At 50.0% G+C, this 18,610-nt stretch overlaps 1 protein-coding gene across 3 annotated transcripts in view; it reads left to right on the top strand.

The window, feature by feature from the left end:
* Positions 1 to 18,610, top strand: part of LOC137381495 (uncharacterized) — a 189,931-nt gene that overhangs the window by 36,384 nt on the left and 134,937 nt on the right. For all 3 annotated transcript variants that reach the window (XM_068054178.1, XM_068054177.1, XM_068054179.1), the window contains one exon: positions 3,377 to 3,497. In XM_068054178.1, the coding sequence (XP_067910279.1) occupies positions 3,377 to 3,497 (121 nt within the window). The remainder of the gene's footprint in view (positions 1 to 3,376; positions 3,498 to 18,610) is intronic.

An 18,610-nucleotide genomic window follows, 5' to 3' on the forward strand; every position in this document is an offset into this window, starting at 1 on the left:
TACAGAGCTGCTTGGGATGAACCTCGACAAAAACCACTGCATCTCTTTCCACACCTGCTTTGCAAAGACACATTCCAGGAGGAGGTGGGCAAACGTCTCTTCCCCACCACAGCCACCGCAGGGGCATTGTGTGGAGGAGGCGAGACTTCGGGCGTGCAGGAAGGATCTGACGGGGAGGACCCTTCTCACCACCAGCCAAGCTACATCTTGGTGCTTGTTTGAAAGTTCTGGTGATGAGGCATTCCGCCAAATGACTTTGGTGGTCTGCTCGGGGAACCATCCGACAGGATCCACCATCTCCTTTTCCCGTAGGCCCTTGAGGACATTCCGTGCAGACCACTGCCTGATGGATTGGTGGTCAAAGGTGTTTTCCCGCAGAAACTGCTCCACGAAGGATAGGTGGTACAGCACGGTCCAACTGCATGGAGCCTTCCACGGCAATGTGACCAGGCCCATCCTTTGCAACACCGGGGACAGATAGAACCTCAGCACATAGTGACACTTGGAGTTTGCGTACTGGAGGTCTACACACAGCTTGATGCAGCCGCACACGAAGGTGGTCATCAGGATGAGGACCACGTTGGGTACATTTTTCCCGCCCTTATCCAGAGGTTTGAACATCGTGTCCCTCCGGACCCGGTCCATTTCGGATCTCCAGATGAAGCGGAAAATGGCTCGGGTGACTGCCACGGCGCAGGAGTGGGGTATGGGCCAGACCTGCGCCACGTACAGCAACAACGTGAGCGCCTCACACCTAATGACCAGGTTCTTACCCACAATGGAGAGAGATCACTGCCCCACATGCTCAACTTGTGTTGTACCTTGGCTACTCGCTCCTCCCAGGTTTTGGTGCACGCCCCGGCCCTTCCGAACCATATCCCCAGCACCTTCAGGTAGTCTGACCTGACGGTGAAGGGGACAAAGGATTGGTCATCCCAGTTCCCAAAGAACATGGCCTCGCTCTTGCCGTGGTTAACTTTGGCTCCCGAGGTCAGTTCGAACTGGTCGCAGATGCTCATCAGTCTGTGCACGGACAGTGGATCCGAGCAGAAGACGGCGACGTCATCCATATAAAGGGAGGTTTTAACCTGAGTGCCTCCACTGCCTGGGATTGTCACCCCTCTTATGCTCGCATCCTTCCTAATAGACTCAGCAAAGGGTTCAATACAGCAAACAAACAAGACAGGGGAGAGAGGACAGCCCTGTCTGACTCCAGATTGGATCGGGAAACTTTCCGATTCCCACCCATTGATTGAGACTGAACTACCGATGTTTGTGTAGAGCAGTTTGATCCAATTGCAGATTCCCTCCCCAAATCTCATTTTGGAAAGCACGTCCATCATGTAGGTGTGTGATATCCTGTCAAAAGCCTTCTCTTGATCCAGGCTGATGAGGCAGGTGTCCACCCTCCTGTCCCATACATAGGCGATCGTATCCCTGAGTAGCGCGAGGCTATCGGAGATCTTCCTGCCGGGTACAGTACAGGTCTGATCAGGGTGAATCACCAACTCCAGAGCAGACTTGACTCGACTGGCTATGACTTTGGACAGAATCTTGTAGTCAACATTAAGCAGTGAGATGAGCTGCCAATTTCTGATTTGCTCCCTCTCCCCCTTCTGCTTGTAGATGAGGGTGATGATGCCTTTCCTTATGGATTCTGACATGCTGCCGGCTAGAAGCATACTCTCGTATACTTCCAGCAGGTCCGGGCCGACCCAGTCCCACAGGGCCGAGTACAACTCAACCGGTAAGCCGTCGCTTCCGGGAGTTTTACTCGTCTCGAAGGACTCAACGGCCTTTGTCAGCTCGTCCAGAGTTAGCGGCTTGTCCAGTCTCCCCCTCGTGCTGTCATCTAAGACCTCTGTGATAGATGACAGGAAGGACTGGGAGGCTCTGCTGTCTGTGGGCTTCGCGTCATACAGCCCAGCATAAAAGGATTTGCTGATCCTTAGTATGTCGGACTGCGAAGACATCACCGAGCCATCCTCTTCCTTCAGGCTGCTGATAACAGAGCTCTCTCTGTGTACCTTTTGGAAGAAGTAACGCGAGCCCGTCTCTGATTCAGTGCTACAGATGTTAACTCGCTGGGGGTTTTCTTGTAGTTCAACAGTGCAATGCGCTTAGCGGCTATGACAGGTTCCATCTCTTCAAAATGAGATTGAAACCAGTCTGCATTCTGCTTCTCACGTTTGCCAAAGGTGGTCATTGCTGAGTCATAGATGGCGTCTCTGATGTGGGCACACTTCGTCTCTGTATTCCCTGCAGGAGTGTTTTGAAGGGCTTTTTCAAGTGAATATAAAAACTTATGTAACAGCTGTGGATAAGAAATTTGGTTAATGCTGATGCACGGGTGGCCCTTCTGCTTGGAGTGATGTAGCATCTTTGGTTTGAGTCTAACTTTGCTGCACACCAGGGAGTGGTCGGTGTCACAGTCCGCACTGTGAAAGCTGCTTGTGATTTGAACACTGTTTATAGAGGCACGCCTTGTGACGATGAGGTCCAGCTGGTGTCAACGACGTGATCTTGGGTGTCTCCATGAAACCTGGTGACAGGGTTTAGTATGAAAGAACGAGTTGATGATGCAGAGGTTGTGATAGGTACACAACTCCAGCAGTCTCTGTCCATTCTCATTCATCCTTCCAATGTCATAGCGCCCAAGGCAGGAGGGCCATGAGTCATGGTCGGTCCCAACCCTGGCGTTAAAGTCTCCCAGCAAGAACAAATGTTCGGTATTAGGAATGCCACTAATAATGTTATGGAGTTCCTCGTAGAACTGGTCTTTAACTTCAGGAGGGGAGCAGAGTGTTGGAGCATGGATGCTAATTAGGAGTGCTGGGCCAGAGGCAGTGAGCAGTCGGTACTTTGGGTATTGAAAGTAGTAAAAAAGGGTAGAAGTACTCACCTGTTCCTACTTACCAGTCAGCTGCCTCCCCTTGCAATGCGTCACTTTCTGAACTGTGACGTCAGTCCTTAAACTCTCGCTGTCCCTGTAAGAGTGTGCCTCTTTTAAGCTGCTGGAACTCCTGCTTGCCAGTGCCTGTCTCCTCACAGGTCCGCCTTGGTCTTGCTCTTTCCCTGGCCTCTCGCAGCCTCTTTCAAGCCACTGGAACTCCTGCTTGCCGGTGCCTGTCTCCTCGCAGGTCCACTTTGGTCTCAAGGTAACATGAATGTAGCTGTGGTTTATTGATCGACAAGACTTGAACTCATTGAGTAGGAATTTCTTCTGCTGGGGAGGGGTGAACTCTGTAAGGGAGATAGTGGAATCTGTAAAATTGGGAGATGAGTGATGGGAACGTCAAGGTACATCAGTGGTTTACAGTAATGTAATAACACAAGCACTTTGAGAGCCTAATAATTAACATATATCTTCATGCAGGTTAGGACAAATGCTGAAAAGAGGCTGATTGACATGTTCCTCCTGGAGAATCTGTTGAAGATCATAGGGAGCCAGGGGACTGCGTTCTCTGAAAAGATCGAGCTGGACAGGCTATTAGACAGTGAGTTTTTCCACTCTTCGCATATCCACACACAGTACCACCCTCAGGGTGACTGAACAATGTGTACGGGTACACTAAGTACAGAGTGGCAGGGTGTGGATGCGTGTTTGGGATTCCCCCCAATCAGTGAGTTTAGTCAGAGCATCTGGGCAGAGGTCAAAGGTTTCTCAAGAAAGATGCAGGAAAATCCAAGAGCTCACAAAATCCCTGCTTGTGTATTTTCTAGTCACCAATTACTAAACAACCTTTGCAAAATCCCAAGAAGAGGTATGAAAGACCTCTCAATTGTATGGAAAGGAAGATAGGATCTGAAAGAAATTGAGATTTCCATTAACAATGAATATATTTTCATAGGAGTTCCTGTTCTAAATAAATCTGGAATAAAAAGCTGGTATCAGTAATGACCGGATTGTGGTAAAAACCCATCCAATTTGCTAATGTCCTTTGGGGAAGGAGATCTGCCATCCTTACCCTGTCTGGCCTACATGTGACTCTAGACGCACAGCAATGTGGTTGACTCTTAACTTCCCTCTGAAATGGCCTAGCAAGTGTTACTTTATTTATTTAGAGATACAGCACTGAAACAGGCCCTTCGGCCCACCAAGTCTGTGCCGACCCACAACCACCCATTTATACTAATCCTACATTCCTACCACATCCCCACCTTCCCTATATTCCCCTACCACCTACCTATACTAGGGGCAATTTATAATGCCCAATTTACCTATCAACCTGCAAGTCTTTGGCTGTGGGAGGAAACCAGAGCACCCGGCGAAAACCCACGCGGTCACAGGGAGAACTTGCAAACTCCGCACAGGCAGTACCCAGAATTGAACCCGGGTCGCTGGAGCTGTGAGGCTGTGGTGCTAACCACTGCGCCACTGTGCCGCCCTGACCAGCTTACGACCAGGTCTGTTACTATCTTCACCTGGCCTAATTGTAACAGGGTTTAATTTTAAACACATTGTGTTTTGAGTTCCACCTTTGTGAATCCTTGTTCACAGTTTTCCAATTATAAGATATTGCTGGGGCCCTGGCAGAGATTTTTGTATCATCGTTAGCCACGGGTGAGGTACCGGAAAACTGGATGATAGCTAATGTTGTGCCTTTATTTAAGAAGGGCAGCAGGGATAAGCCAGGGAACTACAGGCCGGTAAGCCTTACATCAGTGGTGGGAAAGTTATTGGAAGGGATTCTGAGAGACAGGATTTATATGCATCTGGAAAGGCAAGGTCTGATTAGAGATAGTCAGCATGGCTTTGTGCGTGGGAAATCATGTCTCACGAATTTGATTGAGTTTTTCGAGGTGGTGACCAAGAGGATTGACAAGGGCAGGGCGATGGATGTTGTCTACATGGACTTTAGCAAGGCCTTTGACAGGATCCCGCATGGTAGGCTGGTCCAGAAGGTTCTAACACATGGGATCCAGGGTGAGCTTGCAAATTGGATACAAAATTGGCTTGGTGATGGGAGGCAGAGGGTGGTAGTGGAGGGTTGTTTTTCCGATTGGAGGCTGGTGACCAGTGGTGTGCCGCAGGGATCGGTGCTGGGCCTTCTGTTGTTTGTCATATATATTCATGACTTGGATGTGAATGTAAGGGGCATGATTAGTAAGTTTGCAGATGACACCAAAATTGGTGGTATAGTGGACAGTGAAGAAGGTTGTCTAAGGTTACAACAGGATATAGATCAACTGGGAAAGTGGGCAAGGGAGTGGCAAATGGAATTTAATGCAGACAAGTGCGAAGTGATGCATTTTGGGAAGTTAAACCAGGGCAGGACATATACAGTGAATGGCAGGGCCCTGGGGGGTGTTGTTGAGCAGAGAGACCTTGGGGTGCAAGTACATAGTTCCCTGAAAGTGGCAACACAGGTAGACAGGGTGGTGAAGAAGGCATATGGCATGCTTGCCTTCAACGGCCGAGGCATTGAGTACAAGAGTTCGGACGCCATGTTACAGTTGTACATAACGTTGGTAAGGCCGCATTTGGAGTACTGTTCTGGTCTGTGTGCAGTTCTGGTCGCTGCACTACAGGAAAGATGTGATTAAGCTAGAGAGGGTGCAGAAAAGATTCACAAGGATGTTGCCTGGTTTGGAGGGCTTGAGTTATAAAGAGAGATTGGATAGGCTGGGTCTGTTTTCCCTGGAGCGAAGGAGGCTGAGAGGGGACATGATAGAGGTATATAAAATTATGAGAGACATAGATAGGGTAGATAGCCAGAGTCTGTTTCCCATGGTAGGGGTGACTAAAGCTAGAGGGCATAAATTTAAGGTGAGAGGGAGGAGGTTTAAAGGGGATCAAAGGGTTAAATTTTTCACACAAAGAATAGTGGGTATCTGGAATGAGCTGCCTGAGGAGGTGGTGGAGGCAGGAACAGTAGCAACATTTAAGAGGCATCCGGACAGGTACTTGAATGAGCAAGGCATAGAGGGATATGGAATTAATGTAGGCCGGTGGGATTAGTATAAATAAGGGATTAACGTGGTGGGCCAAAGGGCCTGTTTCTATGCTGTATGACTCTAAGACAAAGAAACCAATTCACACAGGCTTTCTCAGATTTAAAGAAGAAAGACGCAATTTTATTAAAACTTAAACTCCAATGTGGTTCACATTACAGATATATGGTGCGCCCATGCTAGCATGCACACGCGATACACATATGAAAATAGGGACTGAAAAGATAAGGTAGAACAGTTTGAGGCAATATCTTCTTACGGTGCTTTGAGCTCATTTTTGTAAGTAGTCTTGCTTTTCATTGGGGCCCAGTAGTCTTCTTAAGACCTTGCTCACGCAGGAAACCTTTCTCTCTTTGAGTTTCACATGTTTTCACAAGATTCAGTTCCGTGGGAAGGAGATGGAAGCAGGCAGGAGAGAGGTCTTCTTGCTTCAGTTCCAAGAGAGATCTTTACTCCACGAGCACATGGCTTTGTCTCAGTTCCAATTCCTTTGTCGGGAGTTCAAATTCAAAAAAACTCCCAGGTTGCCTAGCAAGTTAGTCATGTGACTAGCTGCTTATATGGAACAGTCTCTCCTGCGCATTTTGTGGATTGTACCTTAGCAGTCTCTGGAATGCTCGCTGCCTCCCACCTTCAACATCTGGTAATCAAAAGTCCATTGATGGTTGAATGAGTCAGGGCGTGGCCCTTTGTCCCTTGTTCCAACAGTGTTGGTTACCATGGAAATGTTATTCTGGTCAGGGGCTTGCAATTTTAAGTTTTAATGCTCATGTGGCGAAATAGTGTGTGCCTCAATCTTGGCAGGTGGGGGGGATTTGCCTGACACAAGCTACTCGGTTGTATTCAAGAAGGTGGCTCACCACCACCTTCTCAGGAGCAATTAGGGATGGGCAACAAATGCCAACATCCATAAGTGAATTTAAAAAAATAGGCCGAGCTGGACAGGCTGTTAGACCATGAGTTAGCACAGGTAGGAGGGTGTAATTATAGTGTGACATGTTTACACAAGAAGTTTCCCTTATAAATGGGGACATAGGAATTTATAATGAAAATGTCTTTAAAATGGGGGCTAAATTACATTTGCGCAATCGGGAACATTTATCTTGTGTGCTCTAACACCGCTTCAACTGATAACCATACTTGGCTTGGCTCAAGACTATGGAGTGGAACTTGAACCTAGAACACACTGACTCAGAGATAAGAGGGCAACCCACTGAGTCACAGCTGACACCAGGTGCATTCTTGAACGAGTTTCCTATGACTGTTCCATTCATTTCATCACAGGTCAATAACTGAGATAATGCTCCACATTCCTTTTTGCAGATTGGATGCTCGATGTCCTTTTTGGGCAATACCTTAACGTCAGCCAACACATTCGTTTAACTGTCGAAAATGTGGCATTGAGGAATTACCACTTGAAGGCTTTTACTGATGTGGTGCGTGCAAACTTCTTACAGTTAATTCCCAATATTTCCTATTTGGCTCTCCTACCCTCAATTTCTAGCAAAGCCAATTTTGTTTCTCTTAGTAATTTATTTTTACATTTGTGACTTTAGTGTTTATTAGTGTGAGGGATTTCAAGCACCACCATCAACAACAAGCAACAGGCAGGTTTCTCTACACTGTCTCCATCAAACACTCCCAGGACAGGTACAACATGGAGTTAGATACAGAGTAAAGCTCCCTCTACACTGTCCCCATCAAACACTCTCAGGACAGGTATAGCACTGGGATTGGCTGGGCAATTTGGGAAGCACTTCCTGCCTGCAATCGGGGAGCAGCTGCACCTGTGTTGCTGCAACTGCAACTGGAAAGGAGAGAGCAGAGTGGAATTACTGGTGAGGAGACAGCAGAGTGGAGTAACTAAAGAGGTGACTGTAGCGTGGAGACAGCTGCATTTATTGTGGAACTTTTGCAAGACTAAGAAGACCTGCAAGTCATTTTGGACAGGTGGGTGTAGGAGCACCGGAGAACTGTTGGTTGTTTGGACTGTTGGGGGAGGGAGGAGGCACCAGAAGATCCAGGGGTGGGGCTGCCAAATTCTATAGGGAGCCCTTGTATTTGTTCTTGTGTTTATTTGCCATCCTGCGCAAAAGGGGCTCCCTCCCCACCCCCAACTGTGTGGCTCAGGACGGCTGGAGCTGCCCGGCTGAAGACCATATTTATACGACAGCAGAAAAGGGAGAGAACCGGGCGGCTCTAGCCGACTTGGGCGAAGAGCCCTCCCCTAATTGGAAGACTGAACTGTAGACTCTGCAGCAAGGTGCTCCAACTACCAATTGAACTGTAACATCCTCGCAGCTGTTCTCTCCCTTCCATCACTCGGCCACCTATCCTGTTCTCTCCTTGTCCTTTTCAGCCCTATCTTCCTCTACTCCCATCCTCCGCCCCCGCCCCCCCATCATATTGCTTGAGTTAAAGAGGAAACTGTTGTGTGCTTTGTTTCTTGGGGGTGGGCGTAGCTCTGTAACCCCGTCGCAAGCCCCTCTTCGCCGGTGGCGGGGCCTTCCCGCACATGTGCTGCTGCGGCTGCTGCAGCTGTTGCCCCGTCACCATTTGCATTAATAACATCGAAGCATGGGGTCAAGAGCTACATCCACCCAAACATGTCAATTGAGGCATGTGTTAAGGCAATGGCCGAGGTTGTCGGCCCTCCGGCCATTGTTGCTGCCTCAAAAATATGTGGAAAGGCGGTGTTTTTCCTGAAGACCGAGCGGGCGGTGTCCCTGGCTCTGAGCAAGGGGATCACCGTGGGCGGAACCTTTCTGCCAGTGGACCCCCTTCAGGCCACTGCGCAAAGGATCATTCTATCAAATGTCCCGCCCTTCATTCCTGGTGAGCTCCTCCTTCCCCACCTGCACCATCTGGGGGACGTAAAGACGGGCTCACCGTAGTCCCGCTCGGTCTTCGGGAGAACAGCCTCCGGCATGTGTACTCTTTCTGTTGCCAGCTATTCATTGCTCTGGTGTGGGAGGGGGTCACAGATGGCCATTTCGAAGTAGAGTTCCAGAGGACGGCATACTGCGTCTTCTGGACCTTGGACGGGGCATGGTGCCATGTCTGCAAGGGGGTGGGGCATGTTCGTAAGAATTGCCCCAACCTCCCGGCTGCCAACTCCACCTCGGCAGCCCAGGGTGGCGCTGCTGCACCTCCTCCCACCCCCCTACACCTCCACCAGACACCATTCAATTGGTTCTGGAGGCTGTGGTCTTCACGGCCTCCGGCGGGGTGGTGAGTGCCAGTCTAGGTGGAAGGAAGGCGTGGAGGAAAAATAAACATCAAGAGACGCATCCCCTGGACGCATTGACATGACCCGAGCCTGAGCTCAGCCCAAGGCCCGATGTCGGGGAGCCCACTTGGCTCAGGCGCAGGGTGACTGAAAAAAGAGTGCGGAGGTGGAGGCCTCTGATGGCATGGAGGTCTCTGAGCCTCCGCGCCCAACTGGGAAAAAGAGGAGAAGGCACCCCTTCACAGAAGTAACACAGGATCATGAGGTGCAGGGCCCATCAGTTGGAGGGGAGCTGTCTCCTATTTCGGGTCCCCAGGTTCCTCTTGCCACCACCATCATCAAGGCTGCAAAGTCTGGGCAGGAGCTCCCTACCCCTCAGGATGGAGGGGAGCGGGAGGCCCCTGCACATGAGGACCCTCCTGGAGGAGTAAGTGGAGGACTGCTTGTGTTGGGGGAGCCTGGAGACGCTGCCCATTCTGCCACTGCCACTGGGTCTGGTGTGCTGAATGGAGGGGCGGTCGAGGCCCCAAAGGGTTGGCCCTCCCGACCAGAATTCACTCACAACCAAGAGACACCCGACCTGGTTATAACCAAAAATGCTGCCCCATCTGCTGGGCCTGTGGGTGCTGGCGGAGCAGGAGATAGCCTCCTCTCTCCGCCTCCGGTCTCGGCTCTGGCTGGATTTCCGGAGTCGGGAACTTCCGTCTCCCCTGGGCCGCCCATTGGCCTGGGGACGGAGGTGGAGGGGGATCCTGAACCACTAGCGCCCACAGGCTCTAGTTTTACAGTAGAACCCAGAGAGGACTCCTCTGTCATCGATCCTGGGGGTGGGATCGTGACGGAGGCGGGACCAGCTGGCGGGGTCAGGACGTCCGCCCCCCAGTGTGTGGTGGGTGTGTTGACCGCTGGCGGTGACGACCTGGAGGAGGATGGGGACTCGGTGTGGGGCACGGAGGATGACCTTGATTCCATCGCCAGTGAGGTGGTGGACTCCCTCGTGCCTCCCACCGAGTCTCCTCTCATCCCCACAGCGGAACTCCGGGATTTCCTCGTGGCTTGCAGGGGTTGCCGCGATAAAGTTCAGCTGGCCCTTGGCTGTTGGTCGTGTCTGGCGCTGATCATTCAGTCCGTCTGTGCCGCCCTCAAGAAAGTGGGCAAGGGCACGGGTGTGAAACTGGTTGAGAGGCGCCGTTTTAATGTGTTCCTCAATGGGTTGCTGGGTGAGTGGAAGGCCAGGTGCACTTGCACTCCCTCCTTACAGTGAGGTGTTGGTGACGGGTTTTAAGTACATTTGACATGAAGATAACCATAGCCAGCCTCAACATCAATGGCAGCAGGGGGTCTCACCGCAGATTTCATAATCTCTCTGTCCTCGGGGAAGGGAGATACACGGTGAGCTTTCTACAGGAAACCCACACCGTTCCGGGAGACGAAGCCACCTGGCTCCTGGAGTGGCAGGGTGGGGTCGACATGAGTCACCACACCCCTATTTCTAGGGGGGTGGCTATCTTGTTGGCCCCGACTTTTCAGCCGGAGATCTTGGGGGTCAAGGAGCTAGTGCCGGGCCGCTTGCTCCACCTTGCTGTCCGCCTGGGGAGCGTGTCGATCCACTTTCTGAACGTGTACGCGCCCAGACCCGGTGCATTGGAAGTGCGCTTCTTTGAAGAAGTATCCGCTGTCTTGAGCTCCATCGATAGCGGCGAGTGCATCATCCTCGGGGAGGGATTTTAACTGTGCCCTCGAGGTGGGGGATCGCTCCGGTCCCCAGCACGGCCAAGCATCGGTTGAGAAGTTGAGGGAACCAGCTCCCTCAACTTGGTGGACGTCTGGCGGAATCTCCATCCCGACTCCAGTGCCTTCACGTGGAGGTCTGGAGCAGGAGGGTCCCTAATCGACCGCCTCTACGTTTCGCAGGCTTGCATCTCCCGCGTCTCGGCGGCCTCTATGCGGCTGGTGCCGTGCTCGGACCGCCACCTGGTGTGGGCGGAGTTCATTCTGCTCCGCATGCGGGCAGGGTCCGCGTACTGGCACTTTAACAACTGGCTGCTGGAAGACGAGCAATTCCGGGACTCCTTCCGTCGATTCTGGGCCGACTGGAGAAGGAAGCAGGGAGGCTGCCCCTCCTTGAGGCTATGGTGGGATGTGGGCAAGACTCACATCCGCGTCTTCTGTCAGGAGTACGCGAAGGGGTTGACCAAGAGGCGGGAAGCCGAGATCGGGCACCTGGAGAGGGAGGTGCTCGACTTGGAGTCCTGCCTCGGTCATGCCGTCGCGGACCCGGCCCTGTGGCAGGCATATAAAGAGAAGAAAGGCGCGCTGAGGGACCTACAGCTTATAGGGTCCCGAGGCGCGTACGTGAGGTCGCAGATCCAGGTCCTGGAAGATTTTTATACACCGCTGCAGAGTGTTGGTCAACGTTAACGGGTCCTTGACGGCGCCCCTTTGCTTTGAGAGAGGAGTGCGTCATGGATGCCCCATGTCCGGCCAATTGTATCCTATCTGCGTGGAGCCGTTCTTGTGCCTGCTTCACAGGAGGTTGACGGGATTGGCTCTGCGCGAGTCGGCCATGTCGGTCATTCTCTCGGCTTACGCTGACGACGTGCTCCTCGCGGTCACAGATCCCGTTGACTTGCGGAGGATGCGCGACTGCCAGCAGACCTTTTCTGCCGCGTCCTCCGCGAGGATCAATTGTGAGAAATGTTCTGGTCTCCTTATAGGTCAGTGGCGGGTGGATTCCCTGCCGGAGGAGTTGACGCCTTTTGCCTGGAGCACCACGCACCTCCTCTATCTGGGAGTTCACCTTAGCCCCGCTGAGGAAGCCTGGCCGGCAAATGGCAGGAGTTGGAGGCGAAAGTCACCGCTCGGCTGGGGCGCTGGACAGGACTGCTCTGAGTGCTTTCCTACAGGGGCCGAGCGTTGGTCATAAACCAACTGGTGGCCTCCATGCTGTGGCACCGGTTGGTCACTTTGGCCCCGCCCCCTGCATTCGCCACCAAGATCCAGAAGAAACTCATCGATTTCTTCTGGGGCAAGAGGAAACACTGGGTCTCTGCCGCGGTCCTGAGTCTCCCGATTGAGGAGGGCGGCCAGTCGCTGGTGTGCGTCCGCACCCAGGCTGCGACTCTCCGCCTTCGGACCCTGTAGAGATACCTGTACGTCGAGCATCCTCCCAGATGGTGTGTGCTGGTGACGTATTTTTTCTGCCAGTGTCACTGCCTTCAAGACGACACGCAGCTCCCGGCGGAGTCCGTTAGCCACGCCATTCTGAGCGAGTTGCCTGTCTTTTACCGGGATCTATTCAGAGTCTGAAACATGGTCATCTCCAGTCAGGGAGCTCCCCCGCCGGCGGAGGAGAGCGCCTCGGCTGTCCAGGTGGTTGGCTCCGGGGGCGGATGACGGGCGGAGGAATAGCCGAAGCCCCCGGGACGCCTCACAGTGCGGGTGACGAGGGGGCTTGGGAGCGCAGAGCGCTCCCGGCCGAGCTGACTCCCGCTCGGCCGGAACTGCTCAACGAACCCAGGCCCCAAAACCCTCCTCGGGAGCCGGTCCTGCACAGCCCGATCCACCTCTCGGAAATGCCCTCTGTGCCATTCCAATCAGTGCGGAGGGGTTTCCTGTATGGGCTGCTCCTTCACGCTCTCCACTTCCTCGCCCTCGTCAGCCGGCCGGACACGCCCTGGCGGTCCACGTTGACATCTGGCGGCGAGGGGAAACCCTGATGGAGGTCTCTCTACGCGGGAGTCCTCCCCCTTTACATCGGGGACCTGGGGTTGAGGGTGTTGCACAGGGCAGTCCCGTGCAATAGACCTTTAAGCAGGTTCACGGACTCCCAGGCCACCTGTACTTTCTGCGGCCTGGGCGAGTCCGAGTTCCACGTATATATGGAGTGTGCGAGGTTGCAGCCCCTCTTTGAGTATTTGACGGGGCTTCTCCTCACGTTTTGGCTGCACTTCAGTCCAACGCTCCTGATCTTTGGGCACCCGGTGCAGAGGGGCTTGGGCCAGGAGGAGGATCTCCTCGTCGGTCTGCTCCTGGGCCTGGCCAAGGTGGCAATTCACAGGTCCAGGCTGCGGGCCATCGGGGGGTCAGTCCTCCCCGATTGTCTGCCCCTCTTCCGCGGTTATGTTCAAGCCCGGGCATCTCTGGAGAAGGAGCATGCGGTGTCCGCCGGTACGCTTGAGGCCTTCCGTGTCCGGTGAGCACCACAGGGACTGGAGTGCATCGTCGCCGCCGAAAATGGCATTTTAATTTGAGTTTTTTGTTTATTTATTTGATTTTAATAAAGTTATTTTAAAAAATATGTGTATAAATGGGGCCTGAGGAATATAGGCCACCGCGACATAAAATATGTCAAAGGGGTATAAAGGCCACCTTAAAAAAAAAAGAGTTAGATACAAAAAAGAAAAAAAAGGGGTTTTATTTAAAAAAAAAGAAAAAAAAGGGTTAGATACAGAGTAAAGCTCCCGCTACACTGTCCCATCAAACTCTCCCAGGACAGGTACAGTACAGCTTAGATACAGAGCAAGCTCCCTCTACACTGTCCCATCAAACTCTCCCAGGACATGCACAGCACGGGGTTACATACAGAGCAAAGCTCCCTCTACACTGTCCCCATAAAAAAAGAATTTTTAAAAAAAACGGGGTTAGATACAGAGTAAAGCTCCCTCTACACTGTCCCCATCAAACAAACAAAAAAGGTTTGAATAGAGAAAAAAGGGGTTAGATACAGAGAAAAGCTTGCCCTGTTTTGTCCCGTCAGTGTGGTTCAACCCCAACGTCAGAAGAGAACCCCATATCACTCCAGATTCTGTATCTATCTCTTCTAACACCATCTGTTTTATGGTCCCTTTGTGTGAGTTTGACAATTGAGGGGAAATTTTGTGTTACACGGCCATTGCCATTAAGGATTAATTGATATGGCATAAACACATTTCATGTAGAATTAACAGACAGTAATGTTTATCCTATTCAAGCAGGATTAGCAAGGAGTTATTGGAATAGCCCAGATGGGAGTGGGGATTGGCCATTGGCAGTCCCCTTCCATCTGATTTTTTTGCTTCCTTTGTCTAATTAAAAGAGTTGTTCAGGATTCCTGGGAGAATGATCAAGAGATGAGGAAAATCCATGGGAAAATGCAGCCCTCATCCTGCAGGGATACAGCCAGCCAGCACCATTGATTCAACAGTGAGGGCACTCTGTTTGTCTTGTGCAGGTGCTGGACGTGATTCTGACAGAAATAAGTGAACATGTGGATGAAGACTCAGCCGATCTCTTCCAGTACGAACGGCAAATGGAGGAAACAAACTTTGTTGCGAAGTAACGATATCTGGGAGTTCTGGACTGTGGTTATCAGGAAGACTCGAACTGCAAATATTGGGGAGACTCAGACTATTTTTTAAAATTCTGGCTTGCCACATCAAAGGAAAAAATAGTTTACCTTGCTGTGACATCATTTAAACATCTCAAACCCCTTCCCAAGTTCAGTTTATTATTTGCATTGACTGCCCTTTGTGTGAACAGCAGCGATTATACCGTGAGATATTGATCTGTGTTGTGTTGGAGTGGGCTGACTGAAGAATGTTGATTAGGGCACTGGAAGACTGTCCTGCTCTTCTGAGGCCGTGGGATCAGAACCGTGCAACTGTACAGGGAGCTGCAACTTCATTTTAGTATAAAGGACAGTGACAATGCAGCACTCCATCAAACCCTCCACAGGGTTACCAACTTTGTCAAAGAATTTTGTCACTCGTTAAGTTATTTAAGCAACCCTTCTCCTCCCTCTTATGGAGTGTCCATATCACCAAAGTGCTTCATAATGATAATGGCAACAATGAAAGTGACCCTTCAGCGAAGGGCTAACAGTTCCCTTGCCCCACCTTTTAAAGATTTCAAAAAGATTTGAAGTGATTAGAAGAACTCTGAAAGGTCCATTCTTGTGATTCTGTTAACTTCAAATGAAGCCATGCGGTGAATAAGTGATTTGGACAACAAGGCTTGGCTTTAACTTGATGGATAGTGAGAAGATCCAGATGCATTAATTTTGGTCCCTGAGGACAAGGATCAAAAACACTGCAGGTGGGAATCATTTTGGGGTATGGAATTCATTTACAAAATGTTTTGCTGAATATATTAAGCTGATGACCTAGATTTCCTGATTGTAATGCTGATAGTAACCATTTATTTTGAATGAGTTAATCTCAGTGCTCCAATAGGAAAATCTAGACTAGTGTCCACAATTTTAAGAAGACATTGATTCTTGTACACATTAACTGAAGTCTGCAAATGACAGGCTGGAAACTAATCAAGTGTTTCAGATAATTTATAATTAAAATATTTAATAACAGATACCCAGGAGTGAGTTTCAGGCTGGAATCTGATCGAGGGACTTGAGGGTTGATATAGAATAACAGATACCCAGGAATGAGTTACAGGCTGGAATCTAATCGAGAGGTTCGGGGGGTTTATATATAGAATAACAGATACCCAGGAATGAGTTACAGGCTGGAATCTAATCAAGGGGTTCAGGGGGGTTTATATATAGAATAACAGATATCCGGGAGTGAGTTACAGGCTGGGATCTAATCGGGGGTTCGGGGGTTTATATATAAAATAACAGATACCCAGGAGTGAGTTACAGACTGGCCTGACACTGGGAAGTTCCGAGGAACAAAGGGACCTTGGCGTGTTTGTCCATAGATCTCTGAAGGCAGAAGGGCAGGTTAATAGGGTGGTGAAAAAGGCATATGGGACACTTGCCTTTATCAATCGAGGCATAGATTACAAAAGCAGGGAGGTCATGTTGGAGTTGTATAGAACTTTGGTAAGGCCACAGCTGGAGTACTGTGTGCAATTCTGGTCGCCACATTATAGGAAGGTTGTGATTACACTGGAGGGGGTGCAGAGGCGATTCACCAGGATGTTGCATGGGATGGAACATTTAAGCTATGAAGAGAGGTTGGATAGGCTTGGGTTGTTTTCGCTGGAGCAGAGAAGACTAAGGGGTGACCTGATCGAGGTGTACAAGATTATGAAGGGCATGGACAGGGTGGATAGGGAGTAGCTGTTCCGCTTAGTTGAACGGTCAGTTACGACGAGACACAAGTTTGTGAGGGGCAGGAGGTTTAAGGGGGATTTGCGGAAGAACTTTTTTACCCAGAGGGTGGTGACGGTCTGGAATGCCCTGCCTGGGAGGGTGATAGATGCGGGTTGCCTCACATCCTTTAAAAAGTACCTGAATGAGCACTTGCCACGTCATAACATTCAAGGCTATGGGCCAAGTGCTGGCAAATGGGATTCGGTAAACAGGTCAGGTGTTTTAATGCATCGGTGCAGACTCGATGGGCCGAAGGGCCTCTTCTGCATTGTATTATTTTGTGATTCTGGAATCTAATCGAGGGGCTCGGGGGGGTTTATATATAGAATAACAGATACCCGGGAGTGAGTTACAGACTGGAATCTAATCGAGGGGTTTCAGTGGGTTTATATATAGAATAAAAGATACCCGGGAGTGAGTTAAAGACTGGCATCTAATCGATGGGTTCGGGAGATTTATATATAGAATAACAGACATCTGGGAGTGAGTTACAGACTGGAATCTAATCGAGGGGTCCGGGGGGTTTATATATAGAATAACAGATACCCGGGAGTGAGTTACAGGCTTGAATCTAATCGAGGGGTTCGGGGGGTTTATATATAGAATAGCAGATACCAGGGAGTGAGTTACAGACTGGAATATAATCGAGGGGTTCGGGTGGCTCAGTGGGTTTCACTCTTGCCTCTGAGTCAGAATGTCATGGATTCAAGGCCCACTTCAGAGACCTGAGCACATAATTCAGCCTGACATATCAGTATAATACTGAAGGAAGGCTGCGCTGCCACAGGTGGTGTCTTTTGGATAAGACGTAGAACTCAGAACATAAAAAATCCCACAGCACTTTTGAAGTGAAAAGAGCACCCGTTCTGGATGGGATGCATCTGAGGTTGCTGAGGGAACTAAAGGTGGAAATTGCAGAGGCACTGGCCACAATCTTCCAATCCTCTTAGATATGGGACTGTTCCAGAGGACTGGAGAGTTGCAACTGTTACATTCCTGGTGAAAAAAGGAGAGAGGGATAAATTGGGTAACTATAGGCCTATCAGCCTAAATCAAGGTGGGGAAACTTTGAGACAATAATCTGAGACAAAAATGGCACTTGGAAAATTATAATTTACTGATTGAAAATCCCAGCATGGATTTGTTAGAAGCAAATCGTGCTTGACTAACTTGATTGAGTTCTTTGATGAAATAACAGAGTGGGTTGATAAGGGTAACGTGGTTGATATGTTTATGGACTTTCAAAAGGTGTTCGATAAAGTAACCCATAATAGATTCTGTTAACAAAATTGTTGTCCATGGGATTAAAGGGACAGTGGCAGTGTGTATCTGAAATTGACTAAGTTACAGAAAGCAGAGAGTAGTGGTTAACGGTTCTTTTTCAGGCTGGAGGGAAGGATACAGTGGTGTTTACCTGAAATCGGTGTTGGGACCACTGCTCTTTCTGATATATATTAATGATCTGGACGTGGGTATATAATTTCTAGGTTTGCAGATGACTCCAACTCGTAAGTGGAGTAAACAGTGAGCAGGATAGTAACAGACTTCAGAAGAGCATAGACAGACTGATAAAATGGGCAGCTACATGGTAGATTAAATTTAACAGAGAATTGATTTTTTTGGGCAGGGAACTGAGGAGAGGCAATATTAACTAAATGGTACAATTTTAAAGTGGGTGCAGCAACAGGAAGACCTGGAGCTGTACACACACAAGTCTTTGAAGGTGTCAGGACAAGTAGAAAAGGCTGTTAAAAGCATATGGGATCCTTGACTTTATAAGTAGAGGCATAGCTTACAAAAGCAAGGAAGTTATGCTGAACATTTAAAAAAGAAATACTGGTCAGCCCTCAGCTGGCGAATTGTACCCAATTCGGGGCACCACACTTCGGGAAGGGTGTCAGAGTCTTAGAGAGGGTGCAGAGGAGATTTACCACAATGGTACTGAGGGTGAGAGACTTCAGTTAAGTGGAGAGACAGGAGAAATGGGTTGTTCTCCTTAGAGCGGAGAAGGTTAAGGGGAGATTTGATGGAGGTGTTCGAAATCAAGAGGGATTTTGATAGAGTAAATAAGAACATAGAACAGCACAGTACAGGCCCTTCGGCCCACGATGTTGTGGCGAACCTTTAACCTACTCTAAGATCAAACTGCCTACATACCCTTCATTCTACTATCATCCATGTACCTATCCAAGAGTCGCTTAAATGTCCCTAATGTATCTGCTTCTACTACCACCGCTGGCAGTGCATTCCACGCACCCACCACTCTCTGTGTAAAGAACCTACCTCTGACATCTCCCCGAAACCTTCATCCAATCACCTTAAAATTATGCCCC

This window comes from Heterodontus francisci, chromosome 22 (genome assembly GCF_036365525.1).
Source record: "Heterodontus francisci isolate sHetFra1 chromosome 22, sHetFra1.hap1, whole genome shotgun sequence".
NCBI lineage: Eukaryota > Metazoa > Chordata > Chondrichthyes > Heterodontiformes > Heterodontidae > Heterodontus > Heterodontus francisci.